Source organism: Zingiber officinale, chromosome 8A (assembly GCF_018446385.1).
Source record: "Zingiber officinale cultivar Zhangliang chromosome 8A, Zo_v1.1, whole genome shotgun sequence".
In the NCBI taxonomy this organism is placed as follows: Eukaryota; Viridiplantae; Streptophyta; class Magnoliopsida; order Zingiberales; family Zingiberaceae; genus Zingiber; species Zingiber officinale.
The window spans coordinates 70,525,567-70,550,419 of NC_056000.1; the positions used below are offsets into that span (position 1 = coordinate 70,525,567).

A 24,853-nucleotide genomic window follows, 5' to 3' on the forward strand; every position below is an offset into this window, starting at 1 on the left:
GAGATCAAAGGTGTTTGACCCAGAGAAATTTGTGAACATGACATGGTAGTGTCAATCTTTTGTACTCCTTCAACTAGTAGTTGTCACCATGAATGATAGGAGTACATGAGCATGAAAGAAGCATGTAAAGTCGGCAGCCAACTCCAGATAATTTTTAATCTTGACTACACCCCTGTAAACACCTTAGGATCCGACTCCCGAGCGTCATAATTAAGGTCTCCTTAGCACTCGAGCAATTTAATTTTCTCGATCCTAGCTTCTTGACGAGCCCAATCCGGCCAGCCCATCAAAAATTATTAGGTATATCACATCCCACAGTAGGATCCATGGTTTTGATCCAACGGCTACCTAATCTTAGCCATTGGGTTCCAATAGCTAGTAAATGCAAGCCGTTGGATTCCAACAGGTTTAGTCTCACATCTAAAAGTTACAAGTAGGAAAACTTATTGAAGCCCTATGACGAAGTCCTTATTTTCCCATTTGCAAAACAACAAAATAGTCTTCTCTTTAATTTCCTACGAGTTTTCACAAGAGCACCATCAACACTAAATATAATTAGTGTTGCAACAAATATCTAGTCACAAATAGATGCCTTAGTACTATCGTTATGTCAAGTTGCATCACTGTGTGACGATACTCAAAGGAGACTCCGACTCTTTTTTATCTTAACATCTAAGATAGATCTAGCATGTAGACCACCTTTGCTTATTCTATAGTCTATACCTATCTTAAAAGCATTTAAATAAATTTTAGCTCTCATGGGTTAACTTATTTGATATTTACATAAGTGATTGTTCCAACCGGTATTGAGGTTAATTTTTAACTGACATAAAATACTTCACTTAGTATTTGACCTTCCTCATATAAAAAATTGCCATGCTAGGGAGTTGAAACTGTCCTAGAATAACCTAAAGTGAGAGTTTCACCTTTGCACCAATTTGAAGACATTTTAATTTAATGTAATTGAAAATTTAGGATTGGAGACTATAGTAAGAACTAATCAATTTAGGCTCCGTTTGATATGCATGATAGGATAGGATTATATTTTCAAAAAAAATTTAATCAAGCGTTTGGTAGAGTTGATTAGAGGTAGGATTGTGAATGATTAGGGGTAGGATTCATAATACCTTAGCCTCAAGAGGAATTATTTATCCTACCTTTAATCTTATTCTAATCAATCCAATTCTATCCTATCATGCATACCAAACGGAGCCTTATAAACTTAAGTCGGATATCTTATGCCAACTTAAAACAAAGAAAAATCGGCCACTTTGTAATAGGGCCGGCCTACCTAGGCCATGTAAAACTGGGTCCCACTTTTTGCACCGAATGAAGAGTCGGGTAATAGCGCAGGCGAAAGACTCGCTTCTCTCACGCAACGTCTTTTTACCATACACGGACACGTGTTGCTTCGTTGCCGAAACCCTTCTCCCGGGCCCCCGCTCGATTCTACGGCCTCAATTTGAGTAAAGCTGACGTGGCGACTAAAGCGATCGAAATATTACGCTAATTACCTTAAATACCCTTGTTGTTACTTCAAACTACTACCTTGCCCTTCGCTTGGTGGCATGGCCGCATGGGCGTCGTCGCCCACAAGCTCCCAAGAACACAAGCGCACCGCGGTGCCCGTCGCCGACGAGAGTTCCGTCGTCGGTCGAACGATCCCATCGAATCCAGGAACGTTACTCCTGGTTCAGGATCCGTCCATGGGAGACTCCGGAGGATCTGTCTGCAGCTCGCTCCTCCATGGCTTCCTCTTCTCCGTCTGCTCCGCCATGTCACTGGCCTAGGAGAGGCTCCTAAGCTGGAGATTTCCCCTCTTATTCGGTCCAGATGAACGTGGATTTCAGGTAGAAATTCCATCTGCGGTTTGTTCTTCTTGGAGTCGCCGAGGGAGCCTAGGAAAAACGAAATGCCTTCGCCTTTAGATTGGGCGGCAGCACCAATTACGGCCTTACCCATATGGCCGTCACCCCGCTCGACCTCGTCACCTGCACTACGCAGGTGAGGCTCTAGAATTTTTGGGTGCGTGGGGTTTCTATTGGGGCTAGGGTTCCTTCAATTGTCTAATCAGTGTTTATGCAATTTGGTGGGATGACGAGGCGGCGATTTAAGATTGGCTGGTGGTAACTACAGTCCGAATCGATTCATGGTCTTCGTGCTTTCTTTTGAATTTCCAGTTAAATTTGGATGGAACTTGTAGATCAAGATAAAAACCAGTTCGAATGAAGCAACGTGTGCATCTTGAGTCTACTCTGTTTGATCGAGATGCTTTTTCTGCGCATATTTAGGTCTGCAGTATGAAATGCCTGGAAACGGAGTAATTTCTAAAGAAATTTTTCAGAGGACACAGTTTTCTGAGGGCATACTCTACTTCTTTCATCATTTGAGTACAGTTAGCATGAAAAAGCCAGAGCCTTCTTCCTTAAAGATGCTACTTGGCTGTTCATCAAATTCGTGATTCTTGGCTTCGAGTTGCCATTATTGCAAGTTTTATGTTGGAATTTGATGCAAACTTACTGCATTCTTCGTTTTGCCAAAATGGTTAGCATTAGTTTTGTTTGCTTCATTTTCATCAGCTTTATTTATTTATATTCATTCTCTGTTTCCTGAATAAAATTTTAGTACTTTGTTAGATTTGTAGATTTTTTTTTAAGATAAAACAACTTTTACTAGTATTCTTGATCAGCAGCAAACTGCATTGACATTTTCCTTTTCCTTTGTGAAATTCAGATTGACCCAGATAAGTACAAGAATATCTCTGCATGGTTTACGGTTTTGTTAAATGAGCAATGCTTTAGAGGCTTTTTCAAATTTGAATTTTATGAGTTCTTCAAGAAGTTATCCTCGGAGTTTGCTGGACCAGAGCATGCATCGAAGTATAAAACTATAAAACTGTCATTTATCTTGTGGGATCTGCTTCTGCTGAAATAATTGCTAATGCCCCTTTTCCCCATGGAGGCAGTGAAGATCAGGATCCAAACTCAACCAGGGTTTGCTAAAGGTTTGAGAGATGGACTACCTAAGTTTGTTGCATCAGAAGCTCTTCCAGGGTACGTTTGCTTTCAGCTAAGAAATCATACCTTCAACTGCAGATTTGTTTGCTGTTGCATTCAAATTGCAGACTTCATAAAGGACTAGTTCCACTATGAGGACGTCAAATTCCTTGTAAGCACGCTTGATTCATTTCCAACAATCTTTTTTTGTCATATAAAATACACACATGCTTTACATATATTGATATGGTTTCCAATCTTCTTTGATAATGTATGTACTCACAGCGTTTAATTAATCTTATATCTTTCTTCTTTACTATGAAAATCATCTTTGTTGCATACACACTCGACCAGCCTCTTTCATGTTTTGTGAAAACCTTAGTAATGTTGAGAAGCTTAATCTGTTTTATTCCCCTTGAGAAGCTTAATCTGTTGCATTCTTATTCTCTTAAACAAACTAGATACTCAATGAAATTCACAAGGTCAGTCCTGGATGGAAATTCACTATAAGAAAAATTTAAATTCCAAAATCATTATAGCTCTACTTTTTATCCTTTCATGTAACTTTTAGCTAGACTATTAAATTTGATTTGACTTCTGTCTTGTTTTGACCTTTAGCTCAATCTTTATTTGGTCTTTGCTTTGTCTGCAGTTGTTAACTAGTTCATGTTCCTGTTTTCTCATAATCTTCTCGAGGTAACTCCTGTCACTTTTTTGCTCATATTTTTGCTGTTATAACCGATGTCTTCTTACAATGGAAGACCAAAAAATATCCATCAATGAATTGTTCTTTTCGAGCCTCCCAAATGTCTCATCGATACGAGAGTTCTGTGCATGATGCTGCAGTCTCTCTTTGATATACTATTGGGCGCATTAAGGAACTAAGTTCAGTTCTTGATACAGTGAATAAGATAGGGTCCTTGAAGTTAGGATTGAAGTTAGGATCGAAGTCAAGAAAGTTGACTGATGTGACAGTCAAAGTCAAGGAGAGGTCAACATTCAGGACTAGCATGGTCACGTGACTCGGCCGAATAGTCCAGCCGATCGGACCTTTTGTCTGATTGGATCCCGAGCCCACCTGGCTCAATGGAATCCCGAGCCGTCCTAGTCAGAACCAAGTCCTCTTGGTCTGATTGAATATATAAGACGAACGGCTCGGTCGGACTCTTTGTCCGAGCGGATGCCGAGTCCTCAAAGAGGTCGAGTCCTCCATATGATCAACATTTCTTATCCGACCCGGATTCCTTGTCCGAGCGGATGCCAAGTCTTCAAAGAGGTTGAGTCCTCGAGATGGTCAACATTCCTTAGCCGACCCGAACTCTGTTTGAGAATGAGGTTCAATGGATATTAGAGAGTATTCGGTCGGCCTACCATCAAAGTATATTAATGACTTATCAGTCTGATGGATTAATATTCTTTTTTGACGTTTTGTGTAATCGTTTTAAAAATCAAGGGAATATGTCTTGCGCCATCTGTACGACGGAAGCTTTTACCCTGCAAAGCATAGAAGTGGTGGGTTTATTTTAGGAAAGATATGTGTCAGATTGGTTGGTCTTATTTTAGAAATACATTGATATTCGTGCAAAGAGAAAATGTCAATATACAAAGGGTCTCCACTTACATGCATAGGTAAGCTTTGCTATCAGAGTTATTCATCATTTTTGTTCTTCATTTCTTCCTCCGTCTTTTGTCTGACTTAACCGTCTGAGTGTCTGCACCGGAGACCCCCTCCCTGGCCCGGTTATTGACGTTTTCTTCTTCCAGCTTTTCTCTTTGACACGCAGGCTCGATTGTGGCACCAGGTCCATCCTGCTCGGAGCCTTCTCGCAGTCAACCTCGACGCCACCTACCTAGCCAGCCATCGTCCCCACTTTCAGATAGGATCAAATTTGACGTTGTCTATGGAAAACTTTGTCTGTTTCTAAAACATGAAGATGGAAGGAGCTGGACGATTCACAACAGTTACCTTGATGTAAGAGGACCTAAATTTGCTCGTGGATACCCAGGCACAAAAGCTAGTGCAACAACAACAAGCTCCTAGACACCCTTTGCCAAACGACCCAACATTCTCGGTGATAGGACCTCACACCGAGCGAAGGACTAAGGTGGAAGAACCGATATAGTTTCCACTGGTCCCTCCTCTAGCCGGTTTTAATCAGGTACCTGCACAGTCGATCGACTGTCCTTCCGTGCCCCCATCTCTGATTGCATATAATAGGGCGTTATTCCGCATGCCCTTTCATGATATGGATCAAGTGGAGAGGCCACAGGGATCATCTTCAGGGGATGCATCTGCTCGGGATTCGCAAAAAGGGAAGACGTCAGTCCCTAGTGGCTCCCTCAAACGGTTGAGTATACTGTTCTCTCTGGAAATATTGGATGATAAGCTGTCGCCTCATTTCCGACCCCTTGCAATTGGAGAGTATAGAGGCGCGACTGACCCAGACGACCATCTACTCAAGTTCAAAAATGCAGCCATCCTCCACTAATACACGGATGATGTCAAATGCCGAGTGTTCTTGACTAATTTCTTGGGCTCGACATAAAGATGGTTCAACCTTTCGGCTGACTCCATATGCTGCATCAAGGATTTCCGCAAGGTGTTCTTTCACCACTTCACTAATAGTCGCCGATACCATAAGACCATGCTAAGTTTATTTTCCCTCAAGCAGGGACCTAAGGAGGCGCTGAGGGTGTACATCAAATGGTTCAACCAAGTAGCTATGGATGTCCCTTTGGCTACTCCAGAGATTTTGATGAGTGCTTTTTCCCAAGGGCTCACAGATGGAGACTTCTTCCGTCCCTAATAAAGAAGCCTCCCATAGATTTTGATCACCTGCTGGGAAGGGCGACCAAGTACATTAACATGGAGGAGGCTCAGTCTGCTCGGAAGGAGGTAGCTACGCCCACTCCTGTCTCTGCCTCAGAGCGCCCTCTTCTCCCTCCTTATTCGCACAAAGGACCCTGAGCGGGTCCCCAGCCGTGTCCTCACGAGCAGAGGTGGCACATGATTCAGAATGTGGAGGCCGTTCGGACCTCGTTCGCCAAGCCCCGCAATGGGTCTAGCCTTTCTGCACTTACCATCAGACAGGGACTCATAGCACTTAGGAGTATTATAGATACAATTAGGGGATGCGTTGAGCGGCTAACCAAGGTTTCCGCCATCGATCGCCGTCTCTGAACAATCATTGCTATTGATCCGGTGATAAGGACGAGGGATCCTCGTCGGCGGAAGGTCAACGGCACGTGGAGGTCAAAAGTCAAGGGATTCAACCCGAAGACCGGCCGATCGGACGAAACAGGCCGACCGACCAGGTACCGCAGGCCGATCGGCCGCGAACCCCCCGAACCGAATGAAAGACAACCCGATTAGGGGTCGGGTTTCCGATGCTCAAAGGTAAAAAGATTTTAAGGCCGAGCGGGATGTCCGTTCGGCCAGGGCACCAGGCAACAGAGGCAGGAGCAATCTCATCCGAGCATACGACCGGGAGTTATCCCGGTCGGACCGATACCTATAACCGGCGACAGAAGTAATACGCCTGCCGAGCGGCCTATCCGTTCGGCCCGGGAACAGACAGGGAACACAAGAGGACAAAGGAGACAGAGGATAACAACATCCTTGAGACACCTGCCGCCGACAAGCAGCAGAGTTGGCGGCCAAGCCGTATACAGGATCATACGGTGGAAGCTTCCACCCAGTGTTGCACGGATACGGATACGGGTATCGTATTGGATACGACACGGATACGGGGATACGAAAAATTTTAAAAATATAGGACACGATACGGCTAGGATACGACGATTATTAAAAAATAAAAAATATTATATATATATATATATATATCGTATTAAAAATTTAAAATCCTATAATAAAAAATCATGTTCATATTAAAGCAACCATAATATCCATTACAATTAATCATCAACATCCTCATGTGCACTCTCATTTTGAAAACTTTCCATGGCAAGTAAACTGAAAATAACAATTAAGAAATAAGAAGCAATGCAGGGGACTGGGGAGCCTATTGTTAAACTTACCAGAAATTGTACCAAAAGCAAACACAAATTCGTGATATCAAAAGAAAAAACAAAAAATTAAACTTACCACTTTACCAGAAAGAGGGCACTGGGCAGAAAGAGGGTAGCGACGGTAGACGGTGAGCAGCGGCGGGAGACGGTGAGCAGCGCCGGGCTGCTGCTGGTTTCTGTTGAGCAGAGAGGTGACGCTGGCCGCTGGGCTTCTGCGAGCAACGACAAACTGCTGCTGGGTTCTGCGAGCAGTGGAGCTATGGCGGACTTCTTCGAGCAGCAACAGGCGACGCGGCGAAAGCGCAGGGAAGATGGTCGCGTCTCGCGGCGTGAAACAATTTGTCACGATGGAGAAAAGGAATCGGGAGTGGGGAGAGTAATTTAGGGTTTTTTTGTCATTTTAATAAGTAGTCCTCATAATTTTATTATTTTTTATTTTTACCCTCGAAATTTTTAATTTTGTTACAATTGTGCCCAAACGTGTCCGGAAACGTGTCTCATCCGTGTCCTAGCCGTGTCTGGCTGGTCAAACTTGGAAAAAGTCAACGACACGGTTTTTGCCGTGTCCGACACGCGTATTTACGTGTCGTGTCCGTGTCGCGTCCGTGTCCGACACACCCAAAAATTTTTTTTGAGGGGTGTCCGTGCTACATAGCTTCCACCGTCCCATCCGGGATATGCTCGGATGATTGCGGAATGACGCCAGATGTACTTTTTTGACACAGGCTCGTTAAGGTATGTTTGGGGAAGTGTGCACGCAGCGGGAAGCGTGCCCGCGTTTCCCCGGGGTCCTATATAAGGACCCCCAGACGTCGATGAAGGTATGCGCATATCTCTACTGTAGCCACATTACGCTGCTTCTCTCGTTGCCTGACTTGAGCGTCGGAGGGCCGTCGCCGGGAAACCCCTCCCGGCTCGGCTTCTTTGCAGGTCCGCCGGAGAGCTACACTACCAGTCGGAGACAGCGGAGCGTGCCACGCCCCCAACGTCCGTCGACTCAGCGCTCGGACAGGATCAGCTATCAATGACCGAACGGAGCCTAGGGCGAGGCCCGGGGAATGCCGATCGAAACTAGCAAGTACCCCAGTAACGAGACAACCGAGCCCCAGCTCTTGCTCGAGTCGCGCTTGAGCGTCCCTCGACTCAGCAAGAAGAAAATCGCAGCAATGCCATTCGGGGGATATAGGTATGATAGCTGGCGGCCCCATCGACGGAGATTCTAATTGAGCTAGAAAGTCACACGCTCGTCGACTGGAAATTCACACAGTTGGGTGTAGCCAAGAGCATGCACGGGGGTCGAAAATCAGCTTCGGTTCCAAGGACTTAGAAGGGGTGGAAGTATCGTACGATGATACCTTGATCATCAAGGTTGTTATAGTTAACTATAATATATATCGTACCTTTGTGGTCATGGGAAGCTCTGTTAACATCATCTTCAAGGGGGCATTCAAGCAGTTGCAAATAGAGAAGAGTGTAGCCCATGACAATGCCCCTATATGGATTCATCGACAATGAAATGAGTCGATCAGACAAATTCGATTGACTATCTCTTTGGGGGGGAGCCCCTAATGAGGACTCGTCGTTCGACCTTCATTGTGGTGGACACTCCCTCGGCCTACAACGTGATTTTTAGGGCGACCAGCGTTGAATGAGTTTCTAGCGGTCATCTCCACGTTTTGCCAAAAGATCAAGTTCTCGATGGACCACCAGGTGAGCGAAGTAAGAGGAGACCAACTGATAGCATGTAAGTGTTATGTAGATGTGATCAAGATTGAAGCTCGCGCAGCTCTGAAGATCCAGCGAGCGGAAGTCAATGCCATTCATGAAGCGCCCCCAACACTAGTTTATGAAGAGAAGGAAGAGGTGCAGATCCATCCAGACCAACCGGAGGCCACCTCTCAAATAGCGACTGGCTTGACCCCAGAGGTCAAGGTTGATCTAGTCGCGTGTCGAACGCGTACCAATGACATGTTCACTTAGACACTTCGGGAGATCACCGATATCTCGCTAAGCGTCATGGAACATGTGCTCCATGTCCTCCAGGATGCTTGGTCTGTCAAGAAAAGGAAGAGATATTTTGAATCTGAGCGGTAGTTGATAAATTGCTCGAGGCTGGGCAAGTTCGGGAGGTGCAATTCCCGACCTAGTTGGCCAACATAGTCCTAGTATCTAAATCCGGGAACAAATGATGCATTTGTGTGGACTTCAGGGATCTGAACAAAGTATGTCCGAAAGATTATTATCCACGCATCAACCAAGTGTTAGCTAATCGGAAAGGATATAGGAGGGACTGGTCGGATATAAAAGTAATGAGATTTTCAACCTTTATTGGAAGGACATTTTATCAAAAAAGACGAAACCCGTTTGGGCTTAGAGAAGAAAGATGTTCAGTTCAAATTTCTTGGGATAATAAAAATAGTGAAAATGTGGGGGTGCAAAGGGACGTGGTATAAGCGGAAGAGAATAATGACTCCGCATAATAACTTAATGGAGTTGGAGGCTAACTGTTGGAGGGAAATGTGAAAGTTGCGAGAAACTTTGGAAAAGAATGGATGCAACGGAAAGCGACTGGCCAAAAAATGGTCTTTAAAGAGGGTAATGTAACCGGCTAGAGGAAGGTTGGGACGATCATGGCCTGAAAGTATAATGATATGGTGGTCGTCGGGGAGTTGATAGGTAAGGTGACTCTGGTCCACCTCCCCGCCATTAAAGTCTAAGATGGTCGAAGTATACTAAAGGCTGAGAATGGTAGAAGGAGGAGCGATGACAATGAAAAACGAAAGAAGGAAACAAAGGAGGTTTGAAAAATAAACTTACGATGGAGAGAGGAAACCTTAAGCAATCACAGGTGGCAGCGAGAGGGGTTAAAGAAGAAGTCGGAGGAGAATGAAAAACAGATAGGGGTTGAAGGGAACGTTCAAAACCTTAAAAACCCTAGTAATGCTTCACCAAGGTCGTCCGCTCATAGGAAGTAGGAGAGAGAGGAAGAATCAGGGCCGTTGAATTTGAATGATCGTTTGTCGCATCAAACCCTTATAGCAACCTGTCACTTCAGATATTCTTTTCACATGCACTCACCATGGAGAGATATAACCCGCATTTATTAAGGATGGGAGATGGTAATCATTATTATGGTCAAAAGACATGCTTGTCGCACTAAGCATTAATTATAAGTGACGTGTCATGTTTTTGAGGTACAAGTATGATGGTGGGAGAATGACGTCATCTTAAGACGACTGATTCAGGACTGAGCATCCAATCGGGAAGTGGAAACACAAAAAGACATAAATGTCTAGTCAGTCGAGCTTTTAGCCTCCTTCAACTAGATTTGAAAGAGAGACTTGTGATACGACTAATAAGGTAGGTCCCCGAAGTTGGGGTCGAAGTCAAGAAAGTTAGCTGATGTAGCGGTCAAAGTCAAAGAGGGGTCAACACTCGGGGCTAGCATGGTCACGTGGCTTGGCCGAATAGTCCAGCCAATCAAACCTTTTGTTCGATCGGATCCCGAGTCCCCCTTGCTCGATGGAATCCTATATCGTTCTAATCAGAACCGAATCTTGTCGGTCTGACTAAATATACTAGATGAACGGCTTGGCCGGACTTCCTTTCTGAGCGGATGACGAGTCCTCTAGATGGTCGACGTTCCTTATTTGACCCGGATTCCTTGTCCGAGTGGATGGCGAGTTCTCAAAGAGGCCGAGTCCTCGAGATGGTCAACATTTCTTAACTGACTCGGACTCCATCTGAGAACGAGGTCCGATTGGATGTTTGAAGGAACTGCCTACCATCAAAGCGTATTAATAGCTCATCAGTCCAACGGACTAATATTCCTTTTTGGCGTTTTGTGTAACCATTGTCAGAGAATCAAGGAAATATACCCTGGGCCATCTATACCATGGAAGCTTCTACCTTGTAAAGCATAGAAGTGGTGGGTGTATTTTAGGAAAAATCGTGGTGTATCAGATTGGTTGGTCTTATTTCAAAAATGCATTGATATTCATATAGAGAGAAAACAACAGTATATAAGGGGTCTCCAGCTTCAGGCACAGGTAAGCTTCGCTATCAGAGTTTTCTATTCGTCATTTCTGTTCATCATTTCTTCCTCCACTTTGTTTAACTTGAGCATTGGTGTGTCTGTGTCAGGACCCCTCCTTGATCCAGTTACTGACGTTTTCTTTTTTCAGCTTTTCTCTGACATGTTGGCTTGATCACGGCACTAGGTCCCTCCTGCTTGGAGTCTTCTCGCGATCAACCTCGACGCCACCTAACCAGCGCACCATCTTTTTCACTCTTAGATGGGAACTATAGGTCATCTTATTCACGTCATTATGATTGGGATTCTTACCGGAAAACAATGGGGAATCTACGATGCATTCAGAGTTTTTGTTGGCCTATAAGCTGTCTTATGTCACCGGAACTACTAGAATAGTTAATCTTTTGTTAAATCTTCAGGCCCGCAGCAGGAGGCGTTGCACCACCCACCTATTAGAGCGAAGAACATGCAACACAAAGCTGACATTTCCGATCATTTCCTGGCAGTTCTCAGGCGCGGGTTAGTAGGAAAACCAATCGACAGTCTATTCATAAACAATTAATTTTGCCTCGCTTTTGACCATCTATTAGTTGCATGTTGGATGCGTAATGTTTCATCTCTTGTGGAAGTATTTGTTCTACATGATGGCCTGACAACTACATGTACGACCGACCCTGTTCGGTCAGCTGAAGAATTATGTCAGCGCCAAAGTCAACCCTGGCACGATCTACCCAAGTATCATTCTTGGATCAATCATAAAAGAAAAATTAAGCTCAATGATTTACGCAAGTTCTTGTCATGCAATGTGCACCTTGCGCTTTTGCAACAGCAACTTAAGCAGCTACTACGCCTTTCACATGCATGCGCAGTGAAAAGATCCGTATGTTGGCAGGTTGTAGACCAATCACTCCTTCAATCATTAGAAATCAACATACAGAAATCATTAGGTTATTGCTGATCTTGTGGGCAATAAGCTAAAGCATGGAGTTCATTCATTGTTGATCGAGAAGAGATGATTGATATTATAAAGCATGGTCGTCAAGTTTGAAAATTTAACTAGAACATTAGTATATATATGCAATCAATTGCACATGAAGCTCAGCAAATATCGGAGAAATTATTCAGGAGGTATTGGGCTCCCAAATCCGGGGCCTCGAAGCAGGCGTAGCTCCCGTGGGGTGATCCTCCACTAGGGAAGCATGTGGCGGCGACAGGCCCAGTGGAGCGGCTGGTGGCTGCCGCCTGCTCCAGCGACTGCACCTGGCTCTTCAGGAACTTCATGTAGTGGATGGCCTCGTCCAGCATCGACGCCGTGTCCATCTTGGTCCCCCCGGGCACCAGCTGCTGCAGGATCCTTATCCGCTCGCTGATCCGCTCCCGCCGGTGGCGGGCGGCCACGCTCTGCGGGTCCTTCGATATCCTCACGTTCCGCCGCTTCGGCGGCTTCACTGACTCGGGATCGATCTGGATGGGCTGCAGCGCGGCCATGCGGAATATCATCTCCCTCATGTCTGCCACAGATGGCCTTTCGCAGAGGCCGCCCGCCGGAGAGCTCAGCAGCATCTGCATCTCTGAAGAAGAGGCCCCTCCAGTGTTGAGGAGCTCTGGGTGGAGGGCGCCGGAGTAGCCAAGTGGATGGGAGTGCAGGACGGGTGTTTGTGAGAATTCCCTTAGCTTCTCCATCATCACCCTCTCCAAATCCATCTGGGCATTTGTTCCGTAGTCCAAATCCATTGGTAATTCTACTATCACTCTGCAAAGGCTGATTAGAGCTCAGAAAGTAGAGGGATGGGCGGAGTGAGGACGGAAGTGATTGAACTGGGAGTGGTTTCAGAAGATTGCAGAGGGGAGATATCTATGATTGGTGAGTGTATCTGATGACTCTTCAAGCTTTCCCTTTGAATGGCCAATGCCAATGAAGTAGGCTTTATATAATATGCTTTTAACTATTCTCTAGGCTGCTTTTAACTATATGATAATGAAGAATGGAATTTATTCATACAAGATATGTATTATCAAATTTTATTTTTCTATTCTAAAAAATTATACCTGTATTTTTTTTAATCTCATTTTCATATAAGCGTGTGTCATTTGTATATGTTCATAACTATATCTTGGTTCATCTGTTCCCACTTGTCATAGTAATAAATGATTGCCAGCTTGTAGTATTATACTATTAGCAGCATGATAATGCTTACTAGGTTGCTTCTCAACCTCCCACAAACTACTAGCACAGCCTCAAAAATTCAGACATACTTAAACAAATCATTGGGACACAAATTTAGGATGCATTGAGGACGGATTTTAGTTTTCATGTGAAGTTGTTTTAGTCTATTTGGTTGGATCCTGATTTTCTATCAATTTAGGAACAAAACTAACATAAGTGCAGCTCCTATGGTTGAAGACTGGATTCACTGGCATTGAAAACAACTGCATCTGTTATTGAAGAAAAATGGGAGCACCTGAAATTGAAAAACTAGTGCACCCTTAAGTATTGCACATAGTATGATAAAACGCGTGCATCTGGTATGATAAAATGGATGCACTTGGTAACCAGGAATGGGTGCACCTGAACACTCATCATGGAGCGCTGCACGGAGGGGCTGCACCCATGTTTTATTTCAATTTAGTTCTTGAATTTATTGTCGGGTCTCTTTTTCACCGTGTTCTCTTATTCTACTAGAAACCTGGATAAAATGACCACCTTTTTGTAGTTAGAGAAGATTATAATATATGAAGTTTTTTGTTTAAATTTTTTGTCTGAACAAAAAATCTGGAAGAAAATGTTAAGGTGAAGCTAAAACGCAATAACAACAACACTGAATCATAGAGCATTACTATCAGCTATTTGGAATCGGCTTCCTGGATTTTGTCCAGTTGAAGTGCTAGAGATGAGAGGTTGAAAGTAGAACTTCAGAATAAGAAGTAAACTATAGTACCTACCAGTTTAAGGATCAAACTGAGAAACAGTCAAATCTCACGGAATAAATCTAAATTTTCTCACTTCTTTGTGACAGTTTTGCTTCACATTTGACAGTTCATCATGAATATTTTATTTATGTTTCTGGGCAAAACAGCTGATGCATGCACCAGGAAGCCAATCTTCACATGGAGAGGTACAGAAGTCTAAAGTCAGCTGAGGCTTTTAAATGACAAAGCCCACACGTGGCAATGATGTAGAGCAGGAGGCCCACAGGTGAGCTTCCCATATCCTGCCTCACCTTCTGATCCTTAATAGATTATGTCAATTATTATGTTCTGCATCCACTATTCCTATTCTTTTAATATATTTTAGTCAATCCTGCCGGTGGCAAGACCTTTCCAACAAGTAAACTAAAGTTTTTCTTTTATAAAAAAAAAAGATTTAGTTTTGATAAAAAAACAGAAAGATAAATAATAACTGTCAAAAGTGAAAAATATAACTGCCAAGTTAAAGTAAAATAAGTTCTTATAGATATTGACAATGATATTTTTATTTTCTATTTTTTATAAGAATTTTTTGTTTGCCATCTATTATTAATTATCAAGAGTTAATTATATGTTTAGGAAACTGGATTCACTGAATCTGCATATGTAAAAAGGATAAAAAATTTAAATATTATTTTTTTTTATAGATATAACGTTTTCATTTTAAATTATAGTTATTTGTTTAATGGCGGCATTATCAAAATAAAAAAAAACAGAATGCTTAATCAATAAAAATTATACAATTTTCTTTTCTCCAGAATATGCTCTTGTAATATGTTGTTTTCTCAGTAATCAAATATTTGATAGTGTCAAGTTCATAAAATCAATATTTGATTTATTGATTTGATTTACCCAGCATGTTTTTTTAAAAAAATTGAAGATTTGAAAACTTAAATATTTTTTATTTCTCAACATTTCCTTTTTACTGAATATGAAAATTTGAAAAGTTTTCTTATCACAAACAGGGCCTTAGCGGCAGTAACTTATATTTCAACTGAAAAAATTGTATGCTCAATTCAAGATCTCATTTGATGGTATGTTTCATCATTAATGTTGACTAAGTTCAGAGTCTATGTTATACTCTCAAACCAGTATTTTACAATTAGATTTGACAGACTAGCTAACCAGAAGCCAATCCAATCGCACTTAATAGTGGTACTCCAGTTGATTCAACCTCTGGCCCGAGTTTTAAAACGCTTTGTCATTATGAATGCGTTTGGACTTGAGCAGGGATATTTCATGAACGAGTTTCTGCATCTTCATTGCTCTCCTTTCTTATTTAGATTGTTCTTCTTATGATTTGAGAATTAAAAAATCCACTGTGGCTACGGTTGTCCCTTTGTTTTTAAATCTATTTTCTCCTGACATCAGAGAGCATCTAGAGTAGAAAACATATTTCTATCATCTGTTGAAGTAATGATTAGCAAATTATCTACTTCTGTTTTCCTTGCAATACATAACATGCACTCACTCTACCTATCATTTTCATAAGCAATTTGCTTTCCATCCTCGAATTATTAGAAAATAGTGCTTTGTTCTTCTACTTACTATTTACTGAAAGTAATGGTCTTCTCGTATATCATAACTTGGAGCATGAAAAGGAAAAAAAGAGAGGTTGACGACAATAATTATGTAAGTTGGATGCTCATCAGTTCATCCACATAAATTGCCGGATGCTCAGAACTTGGACATGACTCGGAGGGGACCATCACCACTGGATTGGGTTCTTTAAATCTGACAGGATCTATGTGACCTTTGCTACAACGATAGTGAGTATTCATTAAAGATTTGGTGGTTTGAAAATTTAAACATTCCCTGTTCATTTTTCACCTTTCTAGAGAATTATTCTTAACCTTTTTTCCTTATCAAATGCAGGATGCTACCAACATTCACCATAGAACATGCAGCATGAAGATAAGAAATCTCTTTTCTATTCCTTGAAATTCAATGCCTAGATTATATCAGTGTGCCTCTAGTTTTTTCCAAAAAAAAAAAAACAAAAATCAATCAATAATGCTATGTTAATTCTCCCACCTTCTCACCTCATACCTTATCCTTGGACCTCAATTCCTTTCCCTGTCTTGCCAAAAATTCATTGTCATGAAAACAACAGGAGGTATGATAGAGTAGCTTGTCCAAACCAACAACATACTCATCGTCGGCTACCCCGTCCCTCTGTTTTTCTTGGTACTTGTTGTAGTGGTCCATCTCAATTATTAACTATATGATCTTCTCCCATCCTCTCTTTTATTTGGCCGTGTGCAGTCGCTTTTTTCGACTGGATCAATCATATTTGAATGTGGTTTATCTGTAATCAGTCGGCAGTTTTGGTCAGTCCGTTTTGAAAACACTACTTCTCCCGAAGCTTCATGGATTTAGACTTTTAGTGCTCAGCAGTAATCTTAATGAGTTAAACTGCAAAATTTTTACCTGGATGAACACTCATCAATCTGGTGGTAAAAACACTGCAGCTAGCAAAACTCCATGCTTTTACAGTTAGGAACTGCATTTTATATCGTTTGTTTGCGTAGAAGCTCGAGATCAGTGGAGGACCACTGAGCCATCATGTCATTGCTTCTTTCAAGTAAGCCCACTGCCTTTGTCTTTGTTTCAGCCTTCCATCACGACGCAAGTGTAAACTAGAAGTGATTCTGTAGGTAGGAGCCACCAGATTACATGTTTGAATTAATTTGTGGAAAAGCAAAAGAATATCTCCATAGGAAAATGATATGTGAAAACTTTTACTCTTCTGTTTGGATAAATAGTAACTAATATAGCATTTCCTCGTGGCGTTTTATTCAGTGTAGATGATATTTATTTCGTGATTCAACTCACAGAGAATGAAAGGAGAAAGATTATGATTTATTTTTGTTATAGAACTTTCAGAAATCTCATATGACAAAACAGTTGATAGGCTGGGCCCATGAGAAGGCCCAGAGGCCGAACAATCCATGTGACCTTCCATTCCAACTTTGCTGCACTTGAGAAACGTGCTGAAATCCCTTTTTGTGGTTTGATATTTTTTTTCCTAATCCCTTAAAGGGGAATTCAAGGGGCGTTTAGTTTAGTGGAATAAGAGTGGGGAATGAGAATGATAATCATTGATTGTTATTGTTAATGTTTGGATTATAGAAATAGGAATACAAATAAGGGAATGAATCCTTGAAATTGGGTAATGACTCATTCCCATGTACCTCCCCTTCAATGAGTCATTATCCTATTTTCATCAATCAAAATATTTTCTTATTCCAAAAATACCCTTGATCTAAAACTAAAATTTTCTCCCTTAATATCAAATATCAAAATATATTTATTTATTTTTTCTTTCATATCACTTCTCTCTCATCATATTTTTTCTCTTATCATTTTATCACACACTTTCTCTCTCCTTAATCTCTCTTATCACACTCTTTTTTTTTTCATTATACTTTCTCTCTCATTATACTTTTTCTCTCCTCAATCTCTTCCATCATACTCTCTTTCTTTTTTTTTTCTCATCATACTTTCTCTCTCCTCAATCTCTCACATCACACTCTCTTTTTTCTTTTTTTCTCATCACACGTTCGCTCTCATCACACTTTCTCTCTCCTCAATCTCTCTTGTCACACTCTCTCCTTTTTTTTCCTCAACACACTTTCTCTTTCATTATACTTTCTCCCTCATCATGCTTTCTCTCTCCTCAATCTCTCCCATCACACTTATTGTTCTTTTTTTTTTCATCACACTTTTTCTGTCATCATACTTTCTCTCTCCTCAATCTCTCTCATCACACTCTCTCCCCTATTTTTTCATTACATTTTCTCTCTCTTCATCCTCTCCTATCATACTTTCTCTCACATCATTTTTTCTCTTTCATCTTCTCTCATCATGCTCTCTCCTATCACAATCTCTTTTCTCATTTTCTCTCATTACACTTTCTCTCTTTTCATTCTTTCTCATCACACTTTCTCTCTCATCATATTTTTCTCTCATATTCATCTTTCTCTCACATCTAATTTTTCCTCTTATTTTCCTTTAAGGGTAAAAAAAGAAATTTTGATTTATTCCGATAGAAAATATGCAAGTAACCAAACATTACTTTTAAGAGTGATATCCATGCTCATACCCATTCTCATTTCACAATACAATGATTCCCATTCCGATTCCTATTCCTAAGAAAGAATCAAACGCCCACTCAATTGTCTAGTTTGTTTTTCAAATAATGTACGAAACTCTCGCTGGTGTGGATCCCAAGAAAGAGTCGGATCAATTCGAAAGTCCACTGTATGAAGTTTTATCTTGGATTTATAAGAGGCTATTTGCACCATTTGAATCCCCTCAAGTGACAGTAAGAGTTAATCTTTGATCAAATTTAAGTGCACTTAAACCAAATAAAATATGTGGTAAAATACAGAAATTATAACCACTAGATTGTAAATACTAGATCATATAATATTATTTTAACTATATCGTAAATGCTTGAATTATGAGAAAATTGCTCAAAGCTTTCTACTAACAAATTATTCTTCCTCAGTCCCTACACCAAAAAAAAAAAGTTTATTTCCACTCTTTGTATATAAAATTTTCTTGTATGCAACTTTCTAATGTATATTAATTTATCTAATTATCCTTTATTTCTTATAGGAACACAAAGTTTAAAAGGAGATATAATTTTTTTTCTCTAAATTTAACACATTTAGACTAGAATTCAATATATTTTTTTATTAAATTAAGTATGATTCTTTTTTCCGCCTGATCAATCGATTAAGAGTTTATATCAATCGATTAACTTAGGATGAAACGATTGACCAATTGATTCAGCATAACTCAATCGATTAGTATGATTTCCAATCGATTGGTCAGGTGAAAAAGAGTTGTGCTCAATCGGATAGAAAATATATTAGATTCACTTTAAATGATACGAAATTTATGAAGTATTATACCTCATTTTAGACTTTTTGTACCTCTAAAAAATGAGGATAATTAGATAAATTGATATCCATTATATTTGGTTATGGAATGTGAACAAATATTTTTTGATTTACCTAATTGCTCTTTATTTTTTATAGGTACAAAAAGTCTAAAAGGAGGTATAATTTTTCCTAAATTAAGTATATTTAGACTAAAATCTAATATATATATATATTTTTATCAAATTAAGTATGATTTTTTTCTACCTGATTAATCGATTGGGAGGTAATACTAATCGATTAACTTAGGATGAATCGATTGGTTAATCGATTCAGTTTAAGTCAATCGATTAGTAGAATTCTTAATTGATTGGTCTAATGAAAAAAGAGTTATACTCAATTGGATGGAACAATATATTAGATTCTCTTTAAATGATATTAAATTTAGGAAGAATTATACTTTCTTTTGTATCTATAAAAAAAAATAATTAGGTAAATTGATATCTATTATATTTGATTAGGGAGTGAGAATAAATATTTAAAGATAAAATTTAAATTGTGATTTGGAATTTTGTTGACTCTTCTATTATACTGTACTTGGATTTTGTTTTCTATTTTCTATTTATTATTTATTAGAAGCAAAGCTTAAAGCTTTGGACTAATTTATAAATAAATGGTACAACCTATCATCTTTTGAAGAATGTATTTTTTTTTTGTCATGTTTCTCATTGATACAGCGATTGAGATTGGCCTTCGAGTCGAATCAAAGTCCAGAAGATCGGTTGATATGACGGTCAAAGTTAAGGAAGGGTTAACCCTTGAAGTCAGCACAGTCAATCGTCGTGGCCAAGAAGTTATCTGATTGGACCATTGGGTGGGTCAGACGTCGAGTCTCTCAATATGGAGGAATAGCTCAAAACGAGTTAGCACTCTCTAGGGTAAAGATTTCTTTAAGATAGCATAACTGAATAATTTAGTCGAGCAATTCAGTTGATCGGAACTATAGTTCGATCGAACAAAATGGATGTCCGATCTGATTGAGCTCTTTGGTTGAAATTGATATATCGACTAAGGGACAAGTCCCCCGACGACATTCTATATGTCTGGTCGGCCAAGCGACCGTCAAGAAATAACTGAGTATCCTTACTGCTGTACCATAGTCTTGGGATGAGTTAATTCTCATAAAAAAATAATAATCATAGTTAGTCTCATTGACTATCTCTAGGGATGACTGATTTGATATAATAAAAATTTTTCACGCATGGTCAAGACAAAAAGTTAATTCTCATAAAAGCATATATTAGAGGGTGTGCAGAAGTTATTTTGGGTAAGAGTCTCCTCTGATATTTAAGTTACAATGAAGTTGCAGAATTAAAGCTAAAAACTAAGAAATCAGATCCCAGAGTGAGAGAGTTATAGGGGATCAATCCCGGGGTCTTTTTAATTTCATATGTGGTTATTAGGTTGTAAGGATCATGGATTGTGGATGCATAGATAATATAGCTTATAATTTGAAGGATTAAGTTATCATTTATAATTTTGGTTATATGAATATAGATAATCACATAATTAAAATTATAAGAATAAAACATAACGTTTAGTTTAACTTTAAAATAGATATTTTGGGAGTTAACTCTGGAATTATATAAAATCTCACCCTTTCAAGATATTCACAAAATTATATCTCCCATTTGATGACATGGGATGTGGAGGGTATGCTCTATTTTCTAAGAATTATTCATTACTTGAATCAAACAGAATTAAATAATATAATTTTAGATAAATAATTAAAGTTATCAATAATGACTTTCAACTAAATATACCTTAAGAGTGCGTTTGGTTCAAGTCATCATGTATAACCTTGGTTATGTGATTACCTGGATGTGGAGGGTATGCTCTATTTTCTAAGAATTATTCATTACTTGAATCAAACAGAATTAAATAATATAATTTTAGATAAATAATTAAAGTTATCAATAATGACTTTCAACTAAATATACCTTAAGAGTGCGTTTGGTTCAAGTCATCATGTATAACCTTGGTTATGTGATTACCAGGTAATCACATAACCAAGGTTATAGGGAATAAAACATGACCAAATGTTGTTTGGTTCAACTTAGGTAATGCAACAAAAATTTGTTTGTTTGAAGGTTTTAATAAATACCCTAGTTTAATATTTTACCGTATTACCCTCAGTTACAAAACCAACTATACATAATATTATTATTATTATTATTATTTATTTTTTTATTTTTTTATTTTTTTTACTTTTCTTTTTCCTTGTATATTTTTTTACTTTTTTATGTGTTTTTTTATTTTTTAATGTTTTTATATTTTTATATTATTTATATTTATATTTTTTTAATTTTTTTTACATTTTTTAAATTTTAAATTTTATTTATTTATTTTATTTTAAATTTTTTTATTTTTAAAATTTTTAATTTTTTTTTAAATTTTTTAAAATTTTTAAAATTTTTAAAAATGTTAAATTTTTATTATTCTTTTTTAAAAGTTTTTAAATTTTTTAAAATTTTTTATCATTTTTAAAATTTTTATTTTTTATTTTAAAATTTTTTATTTTTTTTAATTATTTATTTTTTTAAAAAATAAATTTTTAAATTTTTTAAAATATTTTTTTATTTTTTTACATTTTTAAATATTTTTTTACATTTTTTCTCTTTTTTTCATGTTTTTTCTTATCGGAGGATATTTTTGGTAAAAAAAAATCGTTAACCCCGGAATCAACAAAAACCTTAGTTTTCTGAGGTTTTCTGATTCCGGGCTGCATGACCCTTTTGTTGACGTGTCGGGCATGAAACATTACTTGGGAATCATCGAATACCTAAACCAAACAAGGTTTTTGTTGATAACCTTGGATGGATAACCAAGATTATCAAGAATAACCCCGAACCAAACGCACCCTAAGCGTCATGGTAGAAGAACGTCGTGGTAGAAGAACGACAAATAAAATAGAAAGTGAGAAGTTGAACTTGCCATAGGAAGCTCAAAGTGCTTAGATGGGAGAGGTGAGAGCTCAAAATAGAGATTGTAGGAGTTTGGAGCCGAGAGTTCAATGAGCTCAGAGTGGTAAGCTCAAGGAGTTCAAAATGCGGCGTGGAGAGCCTAGGAAGTTAAATTGAGCTTATTCTTAACAAAGTGATGACTTTTAGCCAATTCAATAAGTGTCAACGTATCAACTTCCTAAGAGAGGCCAGCCAATTTGCCAAACTATGAAAGAAGTCGACTGTCTAGTTAAATATTTCGCATGTGTAAGTAAAAATGCTAGATCGGAATAGGATCCTTAGGTAAGGGCAGATTTACAGTAGGATCACATAGTTGATGTTTTGCCGTGACAAAAAAAAGAAGGTAAATCTGTTGCGCCCTCTAGCATTGCTTTGTATGGAATACCAAATGTCCCTTTGCCTAAGCTCTTGGTAGATTTTCTAGATCAAAAGCAAAGGCAAAGGTATAATCGTCAAAGAAGACTAGTTGGTTGTTCTCGCCCTTGGAGGGTTGTTGGCCCCACGAACGACCTCCGAGGTTGCTCATGCTTGCCCTCATGGGGTCAAGTTCACTTGTGCGAGAGACCTTCGAGATCGCTCTTGCTCGCTTGGCTGCCTCCTCCCGATCGCACGTGCCACCCTCATAGACTAGCTAGAAGGAAGAGGACATCATGAAGGAAGAGGATTTTGTGATGACGTGAGGTTAGTCGCTACTCCGAGAAATAGTTGTGCGCATTGAAACATGGAAGAAAGGAATTGTCTTCCATCATATTTGGATGGAAGCAAAAATGATAACTCGTCGATGGATTTATAAATTAGTCTGTCCATTAGGTAAATAAAAGAAAGGAAAATAGCTCCTATTTTGAAGTAAATAAGAGAGAATGTAATCCGCCCTTTTTTTTACAAACTAAACGGGGAAAATTTTTTTGATAATTTTTTTTTCTTTCTCCCAAATAAACAGAGTTCTAAAATTCATGTATAAATAATAAATTATATTTTAAATAATTATAAGGGTTTAAAGTCTCCGTGTAAATAATTAATTGTCTTCTTAATAACGAGAGTTTAAAATAATAGGCATTATTAATTGTCTTCTTAATAATTAGGATTGAAAGTCCATATATAAATAATTAATTGACTTCTTAATAACTAGGTTTAATATAACAAAGTGGTTGACCGAATCTTCTTACATTCTCTATCCCTGATTAATCTTTCTAAGTTCATCCCAAAACCTTTGTCGCTACTTTCATCATTGATTATGTTGCCATCTATTGTCAAAATTCAGAATTGATTATATATTTGGAAAGTTCATGACTTAAGCTTTCTATCGGTAATTTGGTACCAAAATTTTAAAGTAATATCGCAATATTGACATGAGTTATTGGGTCCTATTTCGTGTCGGAGTTTCGCGTGAACTTGTTCATCGTTGTCGACCAACGTGTAACCTGGGACGATGATTTTTAGGAAGCTTTGAGCTCTATTCCAACCCTAAATCAAGAATTCAAATGTTGGTCGAAGGTGAGCAAATTTGTGAGTTGATTTGTATCATTTTGGTTTAATTTTGATATCAATAATTAATATTTATTGCATCTTTAGATGCATGTATGAATTTTGTATTGATTTGCGGTATCAAACAAATTTCTAGATTTGTTTGGATATTTTTTAAAAAATTTCAACTTGTTTAATCGAAGGTGTGTCAATTAGCGTATGACCTCTCCAAACTATTTGTCCTTGTCCATTGGGAGGGTTAATTGACTTGTAGTAGATTATTATAATTATGGAGTTATATATATATATATATATATATATATATATATATATATATATCCTACGCACTCATGAGCGATTGAGTGTGAGTCCAGGCGCCTGACGTGGACAATCTGAGACGTAAGGGCATGTAGGATAAAAATCTCACATATATATAAAAGAATGTTACTTTGCACGTCTTTATGTGAGTGATCGTGGTGACATCTTATGTCAACGATTTGAGACGGTTATAACTCAATTTTTTATTTTTTCTTTCATCTGTATGCAACAATTTTTCTCTCTTTCCTTTTAAATTAAATTAAAATTCTCTCTTCTCTCACTTTTAATGACATGTAATAATTATTGTGGTGTTGATTTTTAAATACAAGCAACACCTTAGTGTTGGTATTTAAATATCATCACTAAGATGGTGCTGGGTGTTGATTTTAGGATTTAGGGTGTAAAAATAAGCATCACCTTAGTACTGATTTTTAATAACACCACCTTCGTGTTGCTGGTATTTAAAAACCAACACCTAACACCACCTTAGTGCTAGTTTATAAAGTGGTGCTAATTTAGTGAGCTGAAATTGTGAATAGTAATCGACAAATACTAATCGACGATAGTAAATTCTAAATAGTAATTGTAAATATTAACTAGTAATTTTGACAGTAATCGTTGATTTTGATTTAGGATGAATTTGGACACTTTTGAAGGATATTTTCTTCTCATTTGCTTCTCATCAGTTATGTTTTGTTGTTCAAGCTTTACCTCGATTTTTGTAGATCTTATAATGAGTTTTTAGTAGCTCTTGCTGCCCAACTTAGTCAGCACAGATTTTACAAAATTAAATTACGAGACAATTCCTAATTTCATGAAGACAAAGGAGACAAAAATAAAGTTTTTTCCTTAGGCCTATAAAGCGTAAGATCAAGAAAGCAAAAGCTAGAGGGGGGGGGGGGGGGGGGGGGTTATAGCGCTCATGATTTTTTTTTTTTCATTAAAACTCAGACTAAATGCAGCCGAAATTAAAGATAGAAAAATAAATAATGTTAACACTTTTGATTTTACTTGGTTCAGAGATTATGACAACTCTTACTCTAAGATCCGTGTTCGTCGATCACTTTCGATGGACAATCCACTAGTAATTCAACAAGTATAAAGTAAGTATATAAGAATTATTACAATTTTTTT

The 24,853-nt window shown here is 38.7% G+C and overlaps 1 protein-coding gene and 1 long non-coding RNA gene across 2 annotated transcripts; one reads left to right on the top strand and one right to left on the bottom strand.

Moving 5' to 3' along the window:
• The first annotated feature begins 1,561 nt into the window (after positions 1 to 1,561).
• Positions 1,562 to 16,829, top strand: LOC122009461. The gene is made up of 5 exons (XR_006119576.1): positions 1,562 to 2,544; positions 2,734 to 3,168; positions 14,136 to 14,254; positions 15,627 to 15,794; positions 15,901 to 16,829. It is a non-coding gene; the product is annotated as an uncharacterized LOC122009461 (long non-coding RNA).
• On the bottom strand, positions 11,944 to 13,130 carry LOC122009460 (transcription factor HEC2-like). Its single transcript, XM_042565624.1, has one exon. The coding sequence runs from the start codon at positions 12,790 to 12,792 to the stop codon at positions 12,157 to 12,159; it is 636 nt and encodes a 211-aa protein (XP_042421558.1). The 5' UTR covers positions 12,793 to 13,130; the 3' UTR covers positions 11,944 to 12,156.
• Positions 16,830 to 24,853: the final 8,024 nt, after the last annotated feature.